This window comes from Vulpes lagopus, chromosome 7 (assembly GCF_018345385.1).
Source record: "Vulpes lagopus strain Blue_001 chromosome 7, ASM1834538v1, whole genome shotgun sequence".
Classification (NCBI taxonomy): domain Eukaryota; kingdom Metazoa; phylum Chordata; class Mammalia; order Carnivora; family Canidae; genus Vulpes; species Vulpes lagopus.
In genome coordinates, this window is record NC_054830.1 from 81,169,257 (window position 1) to 81,189,904 (window position 20,648).

The 20,648-nt window shown below is 50.7% G+C and overlaps 2 protein-coding genes across 6 annotated transcripts; both read left to right on the plus strand.

Moving 5' to 3' along the window:
* Window positions 1-8: 8 nt before the first annotated feature.
* Window positions 9-11,945, plus strand: FAM214B (family with sequence similarity 214 member B). 5 transcript variants are annotated; one of them, XM_041764533.1, is made up of 9 exons: window positions 9-98; window positions 7,811-7,954; window positions 8,214-9,183; window positions 9,343-9,401; window positions 9,596-9,701; window positions 9,816-9,974; window positions 10,198-10,266; window positions 10,351-10,526; window positions 10,667-11,945. In XM_041764533.1, the coding sequence occupies exons 3-9, from the start codon at window positions 8,290-8,292 to the stop codon at window positions 10,818-10,820; spliced, it is 1,617 nt and encodes a 538-aa protein (XP_041620467.1). In that variant the 5' UTR covers window positions 9-98; window positions 7,811-7,954; window positions 8,214-8,289; the 3' UTR covers window positions 10,821-11,945. The 5 variants fall into 5 exon arrangements, with proteins under 5 accessions (XP_041620467.1, XP_041620464.1, XP_041620466.1 ...); XM_041764530.1 differs by lacking the exon at window positions 9-98 and adding an exon at window positions 427-556; XM_041764532.1 differs by lacking the exon at window positions 9-98 and adding an exon at window positions 442-528.
* Window positions 11,946-12,917: 972 nt separating this feature from the next.
* STOML2 (stomatin like 2) lies at window positions 12,918-16,249 on the plus strand. Its single transcript, XM_041760444.1, has 10 exons — window positions 12,918-13,055; window positions 13,297-13,434; window positions 13,939-14,038; window positions 14,177-14,235; window positions 14,327-14,428; window positions 14,570-14,704; window positions 14,858-15,002; window positions 15,106-15,185; window positions 15,429-15,557; window positions 15,976-16,249. The coding sequence occupies exons 1-10, from the start codon at window positions 13,011-13,013 to the stop codon at window positions 16,111-16,113; spliced, it is 1,071 nt and encodes a 356-aa protein (XP_041616378.1). The 5' UTR covers window positions 12,918-13,010; the 3' UTR covers window positions 16,114-16,249.
* The last annotated feature ends 4,399 nt before the right edge of the window (window positions 16,250-20,648 follow it).

Below are 20,648 nucleotides of genomic sequence, written 5' to 3' on the forward strand. Positions count from 1 at the left end.
AGGCGACCTGCAGCCATCACTTTGTCTCCTCCGCCATCCATTGGGGCCGCAGCCGCCAATCAGAGCCAGCGGATCCGGGCTGGAGCACAGGCGCCCGGGTGAGGCGAGCGAGAGGAGGGGCGGGGGTGGGTGAGTCTCTGAGCCCGACCCGGGCTCGCGGTGGAAGAGGGCCAGGTCCTGGGATCTGCCAGGCTGGAATCCGAGGGGCGGGTCCTAGCGAAAGGCGGAGAGACCAGAAGGGGGCGGGGATCAGGGAAGGGGCTAGGGACAAGCGGATGTTCCTGGGGGGACGCTGAGAAGACGAGAAGGGGCGGAGCCATGGGGGCGGGGCCTGTGTCACAGGGGAGGAGCCAGAGGCATTAAAGAAACTAGGAAGGGGGACGAACCCCGAGAAGGTGGGAGGTGGGACAAGGGAGGGGGTGGGCCTGGGCGTTGCGGGGGCGGCGCTCGGACAGAAGGGGTGAGGTTTGCAGGCCGAGGCTGCTGCTAGGGCCTCTCTGTAACTGCCCCAACCCACTACCTCCTCAGGTGCAACGGGACTCACGGAACTACAGGTGTGGGGTGGGGTGCGCGTGGAAGAGGGACAAGGATGGGGGTGCGCTTGGGCAAACGAGAAGGTGGGGGCACGTTAGAGAAGGAGAGAATCTGAGGATTGCTGGGGGTGGGGAGGAAGACAGAGTTGGAGGAGGTCTTGGGGGCTCAAGCGTGTGGGTAAGCAGGTGCATTCTCCAGGGGCTCTTGTGGGGGAGACACAGGAGTGCTTTGCAGAGGTTGGAGGTACAGTGTGAGGGGGCGAGGTCGCTGTCTGACGTGGAGGGTTGGAGGCTGGCTATACTTGAGGGGGAGGGGATCTGAAGTTGCTTGGGGGGAAGCAGGCGCTGTATGATGGAGAAGAGTTGGTGGTCCAGAGTGTGGGAGAGACGGAGGGACACAAGGATTATGTACAGAAAGAAAGGATGGGGTTTTGGGCACTGTGTGAGGGAAAGGGGTTGTAGGCCCCAATTGAGGGCGGAAGAACCCTAGTCCTTTGAGAAAGTCTTGGGGCTTTGTAGAGACTCCAGGGAGGGGCTTGTGTTCTGTTTTCTAGAAATGGCATGATGGAATTGGTGGAGTATAGCCAGTCTGTAGTGCTCCTGGCTCTTTGGCACCTAATTTCACCTTCAGGCTTGGGGACTGTGAGGGAGGATCCAGGCCCCACTTGCTACTAGGTCTTCTGTTACTATCCCCTCAGTCGGCTTTGGATATGTCTGGCTGAGACTAGAGTTTCTTCCCCCAGCTGGTGTTCCTGTTAACCCCCACTCTAGTTCCTGTTCCTCCCAGAAGCCAGCCTTGGTCCCTGTCTTTCCCCTCCCCCACTTTGCCCTGCCCTATGCTCTGGGTGTGCTCATTTCCCACTTCCTTCCTCGCCCTGGGGCCTGGCCTGGGACTTGCCCGTCTAGGAGCCGTGCCCTGCTCGGAACTTTGTGCTCAATGGCCACAGACCCTACTTACCAGCAGTAAGGCCCAGACCTCACCCCACTACTACCAAGATCTCTCCTAACAGCCCCCACAAGTGACTGGCTGCTACTTTTTTGCCACTTGGCATAAACTTATTTTCCCTACCCTTTTCATTCTCTTGGATGGGGAACCCTAGGAGCCTAAAAAATGGGCTTCTGTGGGAAGGGTGAAAATTACTGAGTCTTTGATGTATGTTTTGAGACATGGGCTACTATGGCAGGGTGAACTCCAGAAAGGATAGGAGGTTCCAGCCTTAGCTGGAAGAGGAAGAGAGAATGGCTCCCCACATTCCTGGCTTGGAAGCTGATGGTCAGAATCAGGACTAGGGCCTAGTCCTCTAGGGAGTTCCTTGGGTTCCCTGAGGGGCCTTGATGTAGTGCCAAAGTTCTGTTTGCCCCTGGGCTGGCTAGGAGAGGGTGGAAAAGGCCTGCCTTCCACACAGTGGCTGGATGAGTGTGACAGTGTTACTGAAAGGGGCCCCTAGCCAACCTCCTTCTAGCTGTGACTGGCTGGGGAGGGGGGGGTGCTGAAGCCAGACAAAGCCGTGGGGTAGGGTGGGGTAAGGGAGGGCAGGCTGAAGCCTTTTGAGGAGGAGCTGATTGCTATGGCAACACAGCTTCCCAGACTGTCTCTCAGAGAGGCGGGCCTAGGGCAAACACTCCAGCTTCCTCAGGATTGAGGCATTTGTGTGAGTGGGTGGGGCGTGAAGAGAAAGGGCATCAGTTTGCTGTGCTGAGGCTGAGTATATTGCCTCTCTGCTTCAATACAAGCAGGAGGGCATTCAGACATTTGGGTCCATCCTCTGAAAATGGATTTGAGTGAACAATAGCCATTAGAATCATAGCAATATAAGGCCAGAGTTGCAGAGGCCCTCAGTGGCCATCATCTATACAAACACCTCATCTTACAGAGTTGAAAATTTACAGCCAAAGGAACTCTGACTTTCTCTAAGTCTCACAGTGAAAGAGCAGGAATTAGGACCCAGGTCTTCCGAATGCTGTTCACTCAGCCCAGGGCTCATCATTTCTTTCAGTCAGTGTTTATTGAGCACCTATTATGTGCCAGGCATGGAATACCACCATGAACAAAACAACACTGCTGCTCTCATAGAGCTTCCATTTTAATAGGAGGAGAAAGAAGTGTGTATGTGTATGATGACAGAGAGAGAGACAGAGGCAGAGAGAGGCCAAGTGGTGATAACTGCTATGAAAAAAAAATAAAGCTGGGTTACGAGTTTGGGGCAGCTAAGTAAGGCTCTTGACTATACTATGCTGCTTTCCTAGGGTACACCGTGGCCTAGAACGCCTTTGATCCTTCCCACTGAACTATTGCCCCTCTGACCTTTGCAAGTAACTGAGGCCTGGGCCTATATTAATGGCAGTAAAACAGAACTTACTGCCTGTTCTGTGGTGTCACCAAAGGACTATTAATTTCCAATAGTACTCTGTGTCTATTTGTCTTCCCAGTAAGCTTTTACTAAGGGAAGTAGGTTCTTATTTTGGTACTCTGCAATTTTGTTCAGGATTTTGAAAATTTCCTGAATCCTATTCTTTAGCCTCAGGGAACCAATGAAGAATCCAGGGCAACTGGGTTCTTTTTTTTTTCTTTTCTTTTTTTTTTTGCAACTGGGTTCTTTTTCAGGGTTTTTCTCCTGGTCTAAGGTGAGGAGAAGGGAGCCTAGGGGAAGGGTTACTTACTTATCTTCCTAAGTCTAGGGTACAAGGAGGAAGTAGGGGGAAGGGAACCTTTTCTTTACTGTCCACTGATAACATAAGGGCCCTTGGGGCCTACAGCAAAGGCAAGGTAGAAACAAGGGCCTTGGGCCTTCTTTTGTAGGCTCTGAACTATGGAAAAATGGAACTCCCCCTCTTCTGGAGGCACAACCAGGGAGCCTAACCCTGGCTAATGCCAGTTCTCCAGGCATCATTTTGAGTTGTCCCTCTTTGTTTTTTTTTTGTGGTGGTGGTGGTGGTTGTTGCTGTTTCAAAATTTTATTTTTAAGTAATCCCTACACCCAACCTGGGGTTTGAACTCACAACCCCAAGATCAAGAGTTGCACCCTCCACTGACTAAGCCAGCCTGGTGCCCTCAGTCTTCTCTCTTTTGACTCTGGTGTTTGCTTGCTTCTGGGGATGACTGACAGAAAAAGCTTCCTAAGTTTAGAAGCTGATTAGGGATACCTATTTTTCTTAGCTTGCCCCTAAAGCAGCCCCTCTAAAAAAGTGTCTTTTAATGCCTCATCCTTGCAGAAGTTTCCATCCTGGTCGTTTAAAGAATAGGAGGACAATAATTAGGATCACTGATTCTGCTGCCACTTAATTTGGCTGGTTCTGGCCTGAGCCTGGAGCACAGTGACTCAGGGGGAGGGTGGAGAGTTTCGAGGGAGCTGTGAGTCATGGGAGTGAGCTCCCTAGCAAGAGTTGGGCACATCTCCCCCACTAATGGTAGAAGCCTTTGTATCCCACTTCCCCTGGATCCTTGGTCTCTTATGAAGAGAGAGTACTGGTAGAAGGGATGAAGCAGCCTGATCTCAGAATGGTAGTTCTGAGACACAAAAGATGTTTAGGTCCCTGAACTAAAATATCTCCCTATCTCAGGAGTCCTTTGGGGCCCCTCTATTGAAGACAAAAGAACATCAATATAGAGGAAGAAAAGGAAGAATACGTTTCTCAATAGAAGGAGATAAGATCCCACTTCTGGACTATTTCACCTGCTGTGGAATGAAGGAAGCTTCCTAGACTTCAACAGTCCTCTGGTCTCTGAAACTCTGGTCTTCAAGGAAAGGAGAGAGAAATGGGAGTGGGGATATTTGGGGTTTGGTGTGGGAAGAGCAGGCTGACTTTGGAGATTGTCGGAATTGTGTCTATGAAAGCCCTAGGGCGTCCTATTAAACACCGTCGGAAGAGGAAGGGCGGAGATGAGAAGCGGGAGGCCTACGCCTTTGAAAGGGTTAAAAGGCAGGGCTGGGAGCATCTTGGGATTCCGGCAGATGAGGGGTTAAGAAGATGGGCGTGGTCGTCCCCGGGTAGGCCTGCCCCCTTGTGGACCAATGGGCCTGCGTCTCTTGGAAGGGGCGTGCCTCACACTTGAGGTCGTGGAGAGGCTGGACTCCTAGGGGCCAATCAGCATGACCGCTGCCCACGGAGGGTGTGGTCTTAGGGGGGCGTGGCGGCCGCGGGCGCCGCGGCGGGGGTGTAGGGGCATTGGGCGGGGCGGGCGGCCCCATCAGCTGGTAGGAAATGGCCTGTGAGTCAGAGGGGCAGCGGAGTCGGCAGCGCGGAGCCGGGGCGGCCACGGGGAGGGACAGTCGCGCGGAGGGGTGCGGCAGTGGCTGGGGGGCTGCGGGCTCCAGAGCCCGCTAGTGTTGCACACGAAGCTGAACAGAGAATAGCCTAGCAAAGCAGGGCTCTGTCTGAGCCACCCTTTGTCTGGGTTGGGGGCCCGTGGTGGGGAGGACCCGAGATTCGAGGGAGGGACCGGGACGGGACGGAAGGGCCTGGAGCAGCGGCCGCCGCGGCGGAGCCAATTTAAGAGCGGGGTGAGTGTGCTAGGGGGAAAGAGCAAATCTCCGAAGCTCCAGGAGGGAATGGGGCCTGTCCCAGGCTCTGGGGAGGTGAGGGGTGAGAATGGACCTGGGAAACTAAGTAGGGGGTGGGGGGATCGTCCAGAACCAGGAGTCCAGGGGAAGGGGTGAGTCTGCCTGGCTCAGTTTGGAGAAGGTGCTGACATCTGCTCTCTCTACAATGATGATAGAGGGTTTTAGGCCAGCGGTCAAGGGGTTGGTGAGAGTGCAGAGTTTGCCCTTCCTACCCACAGTGGTGGTCCAATGGAGTAGCCCCCCTAGCTTGTGTGGACATGTTTAGGGACAAACTGCGGAGCAGCTGGCAGTTCTCTCTGAACAGGATGAGGGTGGAAAGCACACGGAGAGGAATTCTCCTTCCTGTCACCCTCCTTGATCAGTGTAGAAATGGTATCTTTAATACTGAAAGGAAGGGGAGAGTGAACCTGGAAGCTTGTACTTATACCAACACCCACCTACCCCACCTCCCAGGCCTAGCAGGTGTCTGAGGTACAGAACCCATGGTATTCTGGGACTTGTTGTTTTTGCTGGCCTTGCTCCCTGGGCATTTTGGGAACTGTAGTCCTTGCCAGCCACAGCCTGGCACAGCTGTTTGACGCCAGCTGCTGCCCATCCCCTGCACAGGGAATGAGATTTGGCTTACCCTGCCCCCCCCCTCCACAGTCCTGCCCCATGAGTCAGCTTGAAGCCATGGTCTAGAGCCAGACAAACTGGGTAGCAGGGAAGTGAGTCTTAGAGCTTCCAATTGACAAGGCAGGAACTGAGAGGGCCGCGGGGTAATGAACAGATGCCAGGCATGCTAGGGTCAAGAGGCATCATATCATCACCTGGCTTCCCCAGGGCAAGGGCTCAAGAGGGCAACTTGGATGACCAGGGGGTGGAGTGCTAAGGAAAAGGCCCTTTCTGAATCTGTATGGCTTGGGTAGAGGAAAGGAGGGGTAGAGATGAATACAGGTTGTATCTCTGACAATGCTGTCATTGGAGTTCTGCCCTTTCCAGACACCCCACCCACCTGAGGGAACCAGAATTTTCTTAGGGGTCTCACTTCTAATGAGAATTTGGTGAAATAGGGTAGTGTGGGGTGCAATGATGGGAACTTGGTATAGGAGAGCCTCCCAGGGGCTACTCTAACCCTTTCTCCCTGCCCCCTACTTCCACCTCTGTTGTTGCCAATTCTCTCTATACAAGTAATCTCTCTGCTTCTCTCATTCTGGGAGTTTTTCTCTGCATTGCCAGGACTGATGCTGAGCTCTCTGGGACTTCCCATTCTACCTTTTTGAGCCCTGCTATGTGCTTAATCCCTATACCTGGAGTTTGGTGGAGGAATGGACCACAGACCTATCCTTAAGAACCCCATGGTCTGTGTAGGAGATTTCTTTTCCCATTTTTTTTTTAAAGATTTACTTATTTATTAGAGATAGAGAAAGCACAAGCAGGAAGGGCAGAGGGAGAGAGAATCTTAAGCAGATTCTGAGCTGAGCACAGAGCCCAACACAGGGATCCATCTCATGATGCTGAGATCACGACCTGAGCCAAAACCAAGTCAGACGCTTAACTGACTGGGCTACCCAGGCACTCCTGTCTAGGAGATTTTTTTCCTATAAGAGCAAGCAAAATTGTCACTGGGTTACAGTAGATAGTGATACTGCCTTAGGTGGAATCTCAGAGGAGAGAGAGATTTATGGTTTAGGGTGGCCAGAGTAGGGTTCCTGGAGGGAATGGCATTTGGCTTAGCCAAGGAGGAAGGACAGGGCTTAGGTAGGCATGCAGGGGACATTCTTTGAAGGGGAAAAAGACATTGTAGATGGCAGGCAGTACAAGCTACTGCCCAAAGGAGAAGCTTGATCTTGGAGACAGTATTTCCTCCCTTAAAGGAAAATGGCCTTCAATTTGACATTCCCCTCACCCAGTATGGGTTCCTGGAGGTGAACTAGTCAGTAAAGACCATCTTGTACTCTGGCAGAAAAACAGTTTGGGGGTTTTGTGTGTTGAACATGTTGTGGCAAAACAGAGAGGTAGTTCTAGTCACTTCCAGCTGTCTGACTGCCTCTGGCTTATCTCTAGTTTGCAGTGCCTAGGGGGAGGGTAGGTCCTGGAAAGTGCCTTCTGGCAGTGCCTCCTCCACTCCCCCTCTACTCCCCCTCCACTTGTTTTTGATTAGATTTGTTGCCTCTCCTTAAAGGGATAGACTGCTGGGGGCAATTAGGAATTTAAGTCCGAAGGGCTACTTTTGAACTGACCTGAGGTTTGTACCTCTGAGGAGTGCTCAAGGGGTGTGAGTTTCTGCAAAACCTCTGTCTTTAGGGCTTTGGGGTAGCACTATCCCTTGGGAGATAGACAAATGGGAAGGAGTTATACAACTCCATGGCCTTGCCTAGGAGGGCTGAATTCTTGCCCTGACCAACTCTCAGGCAGCATGATCTCTTGGATCCTGGGGTAATGCACCCCCCGCCCTCGCACTGAGAGCAAAGTTCCTCAGCTGGTGGCTCTGATAAATGGACATCCTGGCACAACTTACTTCTCACATCCTATTCCACTGAACCGAGACCCACCTCTCTCTGACTCCTTAGGTAGCCCATCTCTGCCCTCTTGGGCTCTGGATCCCAAGACTGCACCTTCTGTTTCTGAAGAGCTTTTCACATAAGGGAAGAGTATCCTAGGAGGATACTCTAATAGCCCACAATTACCACTGGGTCCAGGGATCCTGGCTTATGTCTGTTCTTCTTTCCTCAGGGTCCAGCTGAGCCCAGGAGCTGCACGGAATGGTGGCAGTCACCTTGCCAGTGCAGCAGGAATGGACCAGACTGCAAGCTAGGAGAGCAAGGCATCAGTCAGGAAGAGGGAACACACAGCTAGGCTTAAGGCCTCTTCATCGGGGTGAGTGCTAGGGAAAGGGAGGGGAAGCAGGTCCAGTAAGAAACCTGAGCTAAACATGTAACTCTATTAGAAGTTCTGGGACTGGTCTATATTATTAATGGGCTGATATTCTGTTAATCTTTCTGGGGACTTGGACACCTTCACCCCCAGGAACCCCATAAAGTCACCTCTTCAGGTGGGGGGAGGATCTGAAACTCAGGTGGAAGGGAGAAGTCTCATTGCTTCCTCTAACTGCCTTTTCTTCTCTTCTCTTCCACAGATGTCCCCAGGCCCCCCAGCCCAGGCCCAGCATAAAGGCTGTGTGGGGGGGCCCCCCTGACCCAAGGGGGGGCTTCATGCGCCACGTGCAGGCGGAGCCGTCTCCATCCTCAGAACCAGAGGCTGGCCCTTCGCAGCCTGCAGTCAGGCAGGGGGCCTTCCAGGGTGGTCTGCTCATGGGCTACAGCCCAGCAGGGGGGGCGACATCCCCCGGGGTCTACCAGGTATCCATCTTTTCCCCTCCAGCTGGTGCCTCTGAGCCTCATAGGGCCCTGAAACGACCAGCCCCACCCACTGAGGTTCCCAGGGAGCTGAAGAGAGGCCCTGGGCTGGGGGCCAGAGAGGGATTACCCCCTGAAGAACCATCTACTGTGAGGCTACTAGGCCCAGAGGGACTGGGGCTGGGACTGGGTGTGACCAGCCAGCATTTCTGCCATCATGGCCTCTGTGTTGTGGAACAGGGAGGTAGCTCCACCTCACCTTGGACTTCAGGGGCCCAGAGTACCCCTTGTCCCCCATCAAATGCTTCCTGCAATAGTTTGCACACCAGAGACTGGGCTTCCCCAGATCCAGGGGGACAGGGGTCCTTGGGGGAGTCCCCAGGGCCAGCCCCTCTGGGCCAGCTGCACACATTTGACACTGATTTGCACAGTCTTGCACAAATAGGGGGTAAGAGCCCAGTGGCTGGGGTGGGCAATGGGGGCAGCCCTTGGCCTAGGGAGTCCCCTGGCACTGCCAATGGGCATAGTCCCGAGCACACACCCCCTGGCCCTGGACCTCCAGGCCCCTGCCCCACCAAGCGAAGGCTGCTTCCTGCTGGAGAAGCCCTGGATGTCAGCTCTGAGGATGAGGGGCCAGCCCCTCGGAGGCGCCGGGGAACCCTGGGCCACCCTCTTGCTGCCAACAGTTCTGATGCCAAAGCCACACCCTTCTGGAGCCATCTGCTGCCTGGGCCCAAGGAGCCTATGCTGGTAAGCCAAGAGAGGAGATGGTCTATTCTTAAGTAGATATGTGTATGGGAAAAGGTGAAGGCCTGAGGGGATGTTCCTATGAGAGCTTGTAATGAACTCCTGCTTGCAAACATACCTGGCCTCCACCCAATCTCTTTTTGTAATCTTTTCTCTCCATAGGACCCAACAGACTGCAGTCCCATGGGGCGGAGGCTGAAAGGTGCCCGTCGCCTGAAGCTGTGAGTGATTAGCTTTTCCCTCAGCTCTGTCCCTGCAAATGGGGCAAAAGTCTGTAATCCTTTTTCCAATTCTAGGGTCGGGGACCTCAGGGCAGGAGCCCTAGATAGTGGCAAAGGGTGAGCCCAAGGACATGAGTAAGCATACCAGAATTCTGTAAGCCAATGTACTCACTGTGTGTCCCCTTCTCTACCAGGAGCTCCCTTCGAAGCCTCCGGAAGGGGCCAGGCCTGCTGAGCCCCCCCAGTGCCTCCCCTGTTCCCACCCCTGCTGTCAGCCGTACCCTGCTGGGCAACTTTGAGGTAGTTTCCCTTGGATTCTGTGATTGGGGGAAGTGAGATGATGGAATGTTGATTGGATGAGTAAGGAAAATGGCTGGCATCTGTCTCCTAATACTCTCCCCATCTCCACCCCAGGAATCATTGCTGCGAGGACGCTTTGCACCATCTGGCCACATTGAGGGCTTCACAGCAGAGATTGGAGCTAGTGGATCCTACTGCCCCCAGCATGTCACCCTGCCTGTCACTGTCACCTTCTTTGATGTTTCTGAGCAAAATGCCCCGGCCCCCTTCCTGGTATGACCTGACCTCAACCCTAAGTTAGCTTGTGAGGAGGATGAGGGGTTGGTGCCAGGAGGGATTCTTTAGGTGTTCTCATGTAGGAGAGGGTTCAGGGCCAGGTGGGGAGAACTCTAGTGTGGGGCAAGAGCCAGGCCCAGAGTGAAAGATGATGGAGATGGAGGAGTATTCAAAGGTTTCCTAGATCCCACCTTAGCTGATGGCTTTATGGCCTTCCTAGGGTGTCGTGGACCTGAACCCCCTGGGGAGGAAGGGTTACAGCGTGCCCAAGGTGGGCACCATCCAAGTGGTAAGTTTTTCCTGAGGGGGAGTGGGAGTAGAGAGAGGAAAACAGTCACTAGGCCCTACCAACTTTGTTCTGTCCTGCCCCCAGACCTTATTTAACCCCAACCAGACTGTGGTTAAGATGTTCCTCGTGACTTTTGACTTCTCGGACATGCCTGCTGCCCATATGACCTTCCTGCGCCATCGCCTCTTTTTGGTGCCTGTGGGTGAGGAGGGAAATGCTAGCCCCACCTGCCGCCTCCTCTGCTACTTGCTGCACCTCAGGTAAGGACAGGGCCCAGGGGTAGCTGGGAAGGCCCAGGGAAAGGATTTTCCCCTCCCCATGTTATCTCTTCCCTGAGTAGTATCTCTCCTGACTTTTCTACTGTCTGGATTCTCTCTTTGATCACCCTGTCTTCCCTCAGGTTCCGGAGCTCCCGTTCAGGCCGCTTAAGCTTGCATGGAGACATCCGCCTGCTTTTTTCCCGCCGGAGCCTGGAACTGGACACAGGGCTCCCCTATGAACTGCAGGCAGTGACTGAGTCCCCTCACAATCCACGTTATTCACCTTTGCCCTGATTGTCAGTGCCCTGAACCCATGTGGGCCAAATACCAGCCCATCTTGCTCCATTCTGAACAGAGCAAATACGTGGAAAGGTGGCGAAAGACCCTTCAGGCTTGAATTAAAGCCCTTATCATGCTCATGCCCAAATTGATTATTTGGGTATTTAAAGCTTCTGATCCTTACCACACTCTGCTCTACTCTGGGTACTCCATGTGCCTCCCCACTCCCTTGGATTTCCCAGGTCAGCTTAGGTAGTGGGGAGACACCAGAGCTACCCTGAGGTTGTCCCAAGTTCCCAGGCAAGTCATGCCAGCGTTGCCTCCCTGTCCTGGGCAGGGGCCACTTATTATTTTATTTATTTTTAATTTATAATTTATTCAAATTGGATTGCCTTGGTAACCTCCCAAACCTGATAATTGGCATCGCCCCTCCTCCATTCCCACTCTCAGATACTGCTCCAAGCTCAGGAGTTGAAGAAGGGGTTGGGGAAGAACTGTTTTTCCTCAGCTGAGGGCAGAGAGGTTATCCCAGAAGGACTGAGTCACTAGCCAAAGACTCAGCTTCCCTTGTCCTACCCTGTACCTTTCACTTCCCCTACCCTCTGATCCCTCTCTGATAGTCAACTCTGTGTGTGTGTTTGTGTGTGTGTATACACGTGCACACGTGTGCGCATATACAAGCATGGATTTGTGTAGTATGTGTGAGAAAGAGCTTGCATGCATGCACACACACAGAGGTTAACTACCCCTCATCCAAGTCTCCAGATTCCACTTGTCCCTCCCCTCCTGCCTGTGTCTTCTTGTTTTGGGGTCCTGACTGAGGAAGGTGTTCAGGGGGCAGAGTCAGGGCCAAAGACTGGGGTGCCTCCTCTCACCTGGCCAGACTCTGACCCACCTACCTCAGCTGGGGTGAGGGGCACCCCTCATACTCAGTCATGTGATTCCCAACTACCCTATTCCCCACACCAGACTCTAACCCAGCCTTAGCCCTGATTCCTGGGGCTGGGCTGAGGGAAACAAGCAATTGCTTGAAACTTGAACAAAAAGAAAAAAAGAAAAAGAAAAAATTGTACCTGGTACTTTTTTTCAAGAAAAAAAAAAAAAAAGAAAGAAAGAATAAATTCTTGTTTGGAAACTTGAGCAAAACCTACTTTTTCTGTTGGGGAGAGGAGTATGGGAATGGGGATGGAGGGCCTATGTGGAGCTCAGACTGCCTATTCTCCCAAAGAGGCCTGAGGCCTAAGGCTATGAAGTCTTAGGCAAGGCCTTAATGATTTTTAGGAGCTCTTTTCAGATAATGAGGTGGGGTGGTGGGAAAGATTAAGCCATAAAAGCTGAACTCTGTGAATGTGGACCTGCATTTCTATACTGGTTCTATTGTTAACTGATTTTAGCCCCTCTGAACTTAAGTGTCCTGAGATGTAAAATGAGAGTGATTATGCAAGTCTCTTAAAAGATGTGCCAGAGCATCAGGGATGTGTGCAGAGTGACATGATCCAGAGAAGGCTGAATATAGGGAGCTGTGTGCTGGACTTTATGCAAGGGGACCAGGCCTGATAGACCCTGATTGGAAAGAGGTAGAAAACAAAAAAACAAAAACAAAAACAAAAAAAAAAGAAAAGAGGTAGAAAAAGCTATGGTGCCTTGGGAAAAGAGGGAGGGGAAATCTCAGTTCAAGCACCAGGCATTGTTAGGCCCTGGTTACCATGGCAACGGGAATGGGGTCAGTCCCTAGTGGGAGGGCTGGGTACAACACAGCAGGACTACCTGACAATGTCACTATGGTAACCGGGGCAAAGAGTCCGCTCCAATCCCCCGGTCGCTATGGTGACGGGCGTTTACAGGCTCGGAGGAGTAAACTGAGTCTCGGGTGGAGGTAAAGAACTCGGTGGGAGGTGCTTCTGGGCTACTTGCACGTGGAAAATAGCTTCTATGATCACCATGTCCTGGATCTTGGGCTTGATCAACGGGAACCAGAACAAGTTTCAGCCTCCGGCCTTCGCTAGAAGGTCTGCATATCCAGGGAAACAACTTGATACACACTTTAGCCAAGTAACGCTGATTGGCTGAGGTTGGGGGCGGGGGACACGGCCGGAAGTACGTCTGGGGGAGTGGAAATACAGGAGGAAAGGCTCCGGTCCCGGCTACTAGAGCGTCCTCTCTGCTCCCCGTCTCGTTGGTTCCGGAGGTCCTTCGGCGTGGGAAATGCTGGCGCGCGCGGCGCGGGGGACTGGGGCCCTTTTGCTGAGGGTGAGTGCGAGGGGAACCTTCACCAAGGGTCGGGCCAGAGATCACCTGGGTGCTTACCTGGGAAGAAGCGGGATTCTAAGTTTGGTGAGAGAACTGGGGTCAGAGGTCATGGTTCCCACGTGAATTCCTCCCTGAGAACCCTTTAGGGTCGCGGTTAGGGGAGATGCCCCTGGATAGGCGCCAAGAGGGGCAGGGTGCCCCGCCTGCCGGGGGTCTCAGCTAATCCTTGTCTTCTCTTTAGGGCTCCACACAGGCCTCTGGTCGTGCTCCGCGTCGCACCTCCTCTGGATTGCCCCGAAACACCGTGGTACTGTTTGTGCCGCAGCAGGAGGCCTGGGTGGTGGAGCGAATGGGCCGATTCCATCGGATCCTGGAGCCTGTGAGAATCTCTTCTGCCCACCCAAGGGCAGCCTGATGCCGAATTGCCTCTTGCCTCTTTTAACCACTCAGGGCCAGCCTGATGCTGAATTCCCTCTTGATGTGGGCGTATGGGGTGGGATCTCCTTTGAGCTTGCCCCCACCTTTGGCTTCCAACTCCCCCAGCCAGACCTTGCAAGCCCCAGGCTGAACTTCATACACCTCTGTTACAACTTTCTCCTATTTGCTCTGGCATCCTGCAGGCCCCATTCATGTATCTCCTGAATCCAATCTCTCAAGTCCACCTGTCTGCTACTCTGGTGGCTCCCATTCCCTTGACTCTCCCCTCCATTCAGTTGTGCAGCCTTGTATGCCTATCCTCTTGGGCTTCCTTACCATTGACACCCCATCTTTCTGCTTTACTTGAAATGTTCCATATGTTGATTCCATACCCACTCCAGGCCTAGCTTGGATCCCAACCCTGCAACCCCCATTCTTCTGAGGACCCCATGACTCCTCTTCCCAGGGCTTGAACATCCTCATCCCTGTGTTAGACCGGATCCGATATGTGCAGAGTCTCAAGGAAATTGTCATCAACGTGCCTGAGCAGTCGGCTGTGACTCTCGGTGAGGGATGCAGGGTGACACGGGTGCTCTGAGGCCATTAGGATTTGGTTGCAGGAGATCCAGAGCCCAGGAGAAAGAGTTGATTGGAAATTGAAGGCCTGATTTTCTTCCTTTTCTCTCCCATTATTGTACCTGTAGACAATGTAACTCTACAAATTGATGGAGTCCTTTATCTACGTATCATGGACCCTTACAAGGTATCTGCTACTTGTTTTATCCTGCTTCTGAGTTGCTTTTCTCACTGAAATCCTGCACTCAAGCTTCTTACACTATCCATGCTCTTTTCAGGCAAGCTATGGTGTGGAGGACCCTGAGTATGCTGTCACACAGCTAGCTCAGACGACCATGAGATCAGAGCTCGGCAAACTCTCTCTGGACAAAGTCTTCCGGGTAAGAGGATCTGAGCCAGAGTTAGTGTTGGAAGACACATGCCTCGCTCTCTCTGTCCTTTCTAGGAGTCAGAGGCACTTCTTAGTTTAGACCCTTGATGAATGGATTGAAGCCATGGAATTTATACCTCTCTTTCTCCAGGAGCGGGAGTCCCTGAATGCTAGCATTGTGGATGCCATCAATCAGGCTGCTGACTGCTGGGGAATTCGCTGCCTCCGTTATGAGATCAAGGATATCCATGTGCCACCCCGGGTGAAAGAGTCCATGCAGATGCAGGTGGGGGCCAGGGAAGGATGGGGAAGAGGACTTCAGGATGCTCCAGTCTCATGGGGACCTGGACTCCCTTCCCTAACTTGATGGGTACAATCGCAGGTCTGTGTAAGAGTTTACTTTGGCTTCTTGTTGATGGGGCTTGTTGGGGGCTTCTAGGTGGAGGCAGAGAGGCGGAAACGGGCTACAGTTCTAGAGTCTGAGGGGACCCGAGAGTCAGCCATCAACGTGGCAGAGGGGAAGAAGCAGGCACAGATCCTGGCCTCCGAGGCGGAAAAGGCTGAACAAATAAATCAGGCAGCAGGTCCGCAGAGGGTAGAGACTGAGGGAGGAGCAGGGTTGGTGCTGCGACAGGAGCTTTGAGGTACCCTGACTTCATGAGTAAAGCTTTGTCATTTTTCTTCCAGGAGAGGCCAGTGCAGTTTTGGCCAAGGCCAAGGCTAAGGCTGAAGCTATTAGGATCCTGGCTGCAGCTCTGACACAACATGTGAGAGTCCCCTGGGTGGGAGTCGGGGACAGAAATTGACAGTGGAAGAGGTTTTCTCATCTGCCCTTGGGAGAAGTTCTTGTCTTTGGGTTCTGTTGAGCCAGATTACATGATCTCTTGTATTGTGATCTGATCCTCTTTCCCAGAATCTGACTTCTTTTTACTCCTCTTCTACCACCTACTCCCTGCCCCACTCTTCTCCCAAGTCTGTGATCTGTGATTTTATCTTTTCTGTGGCCACAGAATGGAGATGCAGCAGCCTCGCTGACTGTGGCTGAGCAGTATGTCAGTGCGTTCTCCAAACTGGCCAAGGACTCCAACACTATCCTGCTGCCTTCCAACCCCGGCGATGTCACCAGTATGGTGGCTCAGGTTAGAGTGCCCTGAGGATCCAGCACAGAACACTAATGCCAGAAACTGAGACCCCACCACTACCATCAGCACACACCATAGAGGCCTTCAGAGTGAGGCCTACACCTCCTGTTAATCTCTATAGAGAATAAATCTCTAAGAATGAGACATACACACACACCCCACCTTTGGAGATAGGGGAGCTCAGTTCTTGAGATGTCCTTTTTTGGGGCAGATACATGTACTAGTATTCTGAGGGTGACCCTGCCCTGATAGTTTATAAGATTTCTAGAATCAACTCTAAAGTTTAAGTCTTGAGAGAGAAAAAAGGAAGAACAACCTTATTGGCTTCAGTTCCACTTTGTTTTTAGGCATTGGTGGGTTGGGCTATCCTTTCTGCCATGTGTCCTCATGGCTCTTTCTCTGTCCGTCTTCTTAGGCCATGGGTGTGTATGGGGCCCTCACCAAAGCCCCAGTGCCAGGGGCCCAGGACTCAGTCTCCAGTGGGAGCAGCAGAGATGTCCAGGGCACAGATGCAAGTCTTGATGAGGAATTTGATCGAGTCAAACTGAGTTAACGGAGCTGGGCTTGGCCAGGGAGGCTGAGGACAGGAAAACAACACTCCCAGACTCTGGCGCTAGCTTCCCTGCCAAGATTTTGTTATTTTTTTATTTGAACTTTAATCATGTAATAAACTTGCCAGTGGCAAATCAGAAACTGTCCTCTTTGATTGGGGAATGAAGTTGGGAAAGTCACCAGTATTTTCCCCGGATGTCCACTTCCATCCTCCAGTCCCCTCAGTACTTGGAAGCTGATTCCCCCACGAGTAAGAATGAACCTCGTGTAAATGAGATCATCCTTTCTGTCTTCAGGAGAAGTTTTGGGATAGGGTTGAAGGATTAAGCCACAGATCTACTAAGCTGCCAGCTGGGGAGTGTAGTTCCCCCTCCTGCTAAGTATGGGGATGTGAATTTAGCAGGTGTTTGGAGGGATTGGTTTTAAGTAAGCTCCATGCCCAATGTGGGACTTGAACTCACAAGCAGAAGATAAAAAATCACTTGTTGAGGGAGGCTAGATGGCTCAGTTGGTTAAGCATCTGCCTTCGGCTGAGATGATCCTGGGGTCCTTTTCCCTCTCCACCTGTCCTTCCCCCTGCTCGAACTCTCAAATAAAATCTTAAAAAAAAAAAAAAAAAAGTCACCTGCTCTGAGCCATCCAGGAGCCCCTGCGGGGATTTCTTATGGGTGACAGAACTACCTTGGCATGATAGTACTGCTGAATACTTAAAGGGTTTTCAGGGACTGACGACATTTATTCCTTCAAAAATGCCAATGATGTCTACCATGTGTCAAGCTCAGTGTTAGATGTAGGTTACAAAAGCAATTTAGACCCTGCTTTCACAGACTATCAAGTTGGGCAGGGAAGACAGACAGAGGGAAAGTGATAAGTGCTAGGATGGGAGAAAGTTTTGATTGAGGGATCCTGGAGGGAGGTGCATGTCAGTTTGTGGGCAGCAAGGTGGCCAACTCTGCCATTGAGCTTGTGCTGGAAAAATTCCTTCCTTTGCCAGGCTAGAGTTTGGGACTAGAATATGCAAAGGCCTACAGTTCCCGAGAAGTTGGAACATTCAGAGTTTGGTGAAGCTGAAGGGTGGGTTATAGTTACACACTCCGATGGCGAGGTCTACATCACAGGGAGAGGAGTACTGAGGAGTTTGGACTTTAGCCTTAGGGTAGTGAGGGATCTGTGAAGGGTTTTTTCCCTCTTACCATGAATTCTTTTAGGTAGATTAAGGTTTTAGTATATGTGTTGCCAAAGTGAGAGGAAGATTAAGGTTTTAGATATAGCTGTCCTGTTGCAATGTGGACAGGGTATTTGAAGGAGAAATGGGAGGCTGAAGGACTGTCAGAAGGTGGCCTCTACAATCCTGAGGGGGTGGGACGCCTGGGTAGCTCAGTGGTTGAGTATCTGCCTTTGGCTCAGGGCATGATCCCGTGGTCAGGTATCCAGTCCCGCACTGGGCTCCCTGAGAGGAGCCTGCTTCTCTCCCTCTGCCTGTGTCTCTGAGGCCTTTCTGTTTCTCATGAATAAATAAATAAAATCCTAAAAAAAAAAAAAAAAAAAAAAAAAAAACATGGGACAGCCCGGGTGGCTCAGCAGTTTAGCCCTGCCTTCATCCCAGGGCCTGATCCTGGAGACCCAGGATCAAGTCCCACGTCGGGCTCCCTGCATGGAGCCTCCTTCTTCCTCTGCCTGTATCTCTGCCTCTCTCTCTCTGTCTCTCATGAATAAATAGAATCTTTAAAAAATTTTTTAAAAAGTTAAAAAAAGGGATCCATGGGTGGCGCAGCGGTTTGGCGCCTGCCTTTGGCCCAGGGCGCGGTCCTGGAGTCCCGGGATCGAATCCCACGTCGGGCTCCCGGTGCATGGAGCCTGCTCCTCCCTCTGCCTGTGTCTCTGCCCCTCTCTCTATGACTACATAAATAAATTAAAAAAAAAAAAACTGTAAAAAAAAAAATAAAAAGTTAAAAAAAAAAAGGGGGGGATCCCTGGGTGGCTCAGCGGTTTAGCGCCTGCCTTTGGCCCAGGACGTGATCCTGGAGTCTCGGGATCGAGTCCCACGTCAGGCTCCCGGCATGGAGCCTGCTTCTCCCTCCTCCTGTGTCTCTGCCTCTCTCTCTGTCTATGTCTATCATAAATAAATAAATAAATAAATAACTCTTTAAAAAAAAAAAAGTTAACAAAAAACAATCCTGAGGGGGTGATGAGGCCTGAGCTAGTAAGGAACCATTAGGATGGATGTGGAAGGATGATAACAAAAAACAATCCTGAGGGGGTGATGAGGCCTGAGCTAGTAAGGAACCATTAGGATGGATGTGGAAGGATGATATTTTTCAAAATATATCTGAATTAAAATTTATTCATGTATCCATATGATAACTATTGAACCCCAAATACTTGTCAGGCATTGAGGATATAGTAATGAAGAACTAAATTCCCTGTTCTCAATGAATTTAAGGTTTTTTTTCTTTCAAGATTTTATTTTTATTTTATTTTTTTAAGATTTTCTTTTAAGTAATGTCTACACCCAAACTGGGGTTCAAACTCAAAACCATGAGATCAAGTCACACGCTCTACTGACTGGGTCAGTCAGGTACCCCTCAATGAGTTTTAAGTAATGTTTGGAAGGGACAAACCATTAATAAGATGTTTGGTATTTCACATGCTGGTTAGTTGTGCTGTAGAAGAAATTAAAGAAAGGAAGGGAGGTGGGGAGTTGGGGAGGGGACTGTAATCTGTAACATTAAGTAGAGAGTTCCAGGAAGACTCTAGATGTTACATTTGAGCTTAGATATGGAGATGAGGGGAAGACCCATTTGGGCACCTGGGAGTAAAGCTGACTAGAAGTACCCCTGGGTGCCTCAGTTGGTTAAGCATCTGCCCATCTGCCCTCAGCTGAGGGTCATGATCCCAGGGTCCTAGAATGGAGCCCCACATAAGGCTCCCTGTTGGTGGAGAGCCTGATTTTCCCTCTGGCCCCCCCCCAATGTGTTCGCTTGCACCCTCTCTCTCTCTCACAAATGAATAAAAAAATCCTAAGCAAGCTAGCTAGCTAGCCGACTGGAGATTCTAAATGCAGCAGCCTTGGGATCCCTGGGTGGCACAGCGGTTTGGCGCCTGCCTTTGGCCCAGGGTGCGATCCTGGAGACTCGGGATCGAATCCCACGTCAGGCTCCCGGTGCATGGAGCCTGCTTCTCCCTCTGCCTATGTCTCTGCCTCTCTCTCTCTCTCTCTCTCTCTCTCTCTCACTGTGTGCCTATCATAAATAAATAAAAAAATTAAAAAAAAGATTACCTTAAAAAAAATAAAATAAATGCAGCGGCCTTGAGGTCATTATAAATGGGAGAGCAAAGAAGCTACAGTAGTTGGAACAGAGTCAAGAAAGCAAAGAAGTGACAGCTAGATAAATCAGAGGGAAGCCCAGAACTGGTGTATAGATTTGTAGGGCCATGTAGGACTACTACAAGAGCTTGGGCTTTACTGTGAAATGTGAGACCAATGGTGAGGGATTTTGTTTTGTTTTGCTTTTAATAGTTTTACTGAGATGTAGTTCACATACAATACAATTCACCCATTTAAAATGTAAATTCAGTAATTTGTAGCATATTCAGGTTTGTTCAACCAGCACAATGTTAGAACATTTTCATCATCTGTCCTCCATCCCTCCCCACCACCAAAACCTGGTACCCATTAGCAGTCACTCCTCTTTCCCCAGGCCTAGGAAACCACTAACGTACTGTCTCTATAGCTTTATGTATTCATGTAAATGGAATAATATAAAATGCTGTTTTGTGATTGGCTTCTTTCATTCAATATTTTTAAGGTTCATTCATGTAATAGCATGTAGCGGTACTTCATTACTTTTTATGGCCAATAATATTCTACTGTATGATATACCATATTTTGTTTATCAGTGAAGGCAATTCGGGTTGTGCTGCTATGAACTGTCATGTGCAAGTTTTTGTGTGGACATATGTTTTTCATTTCTCTAAGATATATGTCTAGGAGTGGAATTGCTGGGGCATGTGGTAACTCTATATTTAACCTTTTGAGGAACTGCCAGACTATTTTGCAAAGCACCATTTTACAATCCCAAAAGCAGTGTATGAGTGTTCAAATTTCTCCATATCCATGCCAATACTTGTTATTTGTCTTTTCTATTATGGCCATCCTAGTGAATAAAGTGGTATTTCTAGTATTCCCCTTACGGCTAATGATGTTGAGCATCTTTTCCTGTGTTAACTGGTCATGTGTATATTTTCTTTGGAGAAATGTCCATTCAGATCCTTTGCCTATTTTACTTTAAATATGCTTTTGTTTTAAAGTATTTATTTAAGTAATCTCTACACCCAACATGGCTCAAACTCACAACCCTGAGATCAAAAGTCATATGCTCTTCCGACTGAGCCAGTCAGGCGCCCCTCCTTTGCCCATTTAAAATTTTATTATTATTTTTTTTAAAGATTTGATTTATTTATTCATGAGAGACACAGAGAGAGAGACAGGTAGACACATAGGCAGAGGGAGAAGCAGGCTTCCCCCAAGGAGCC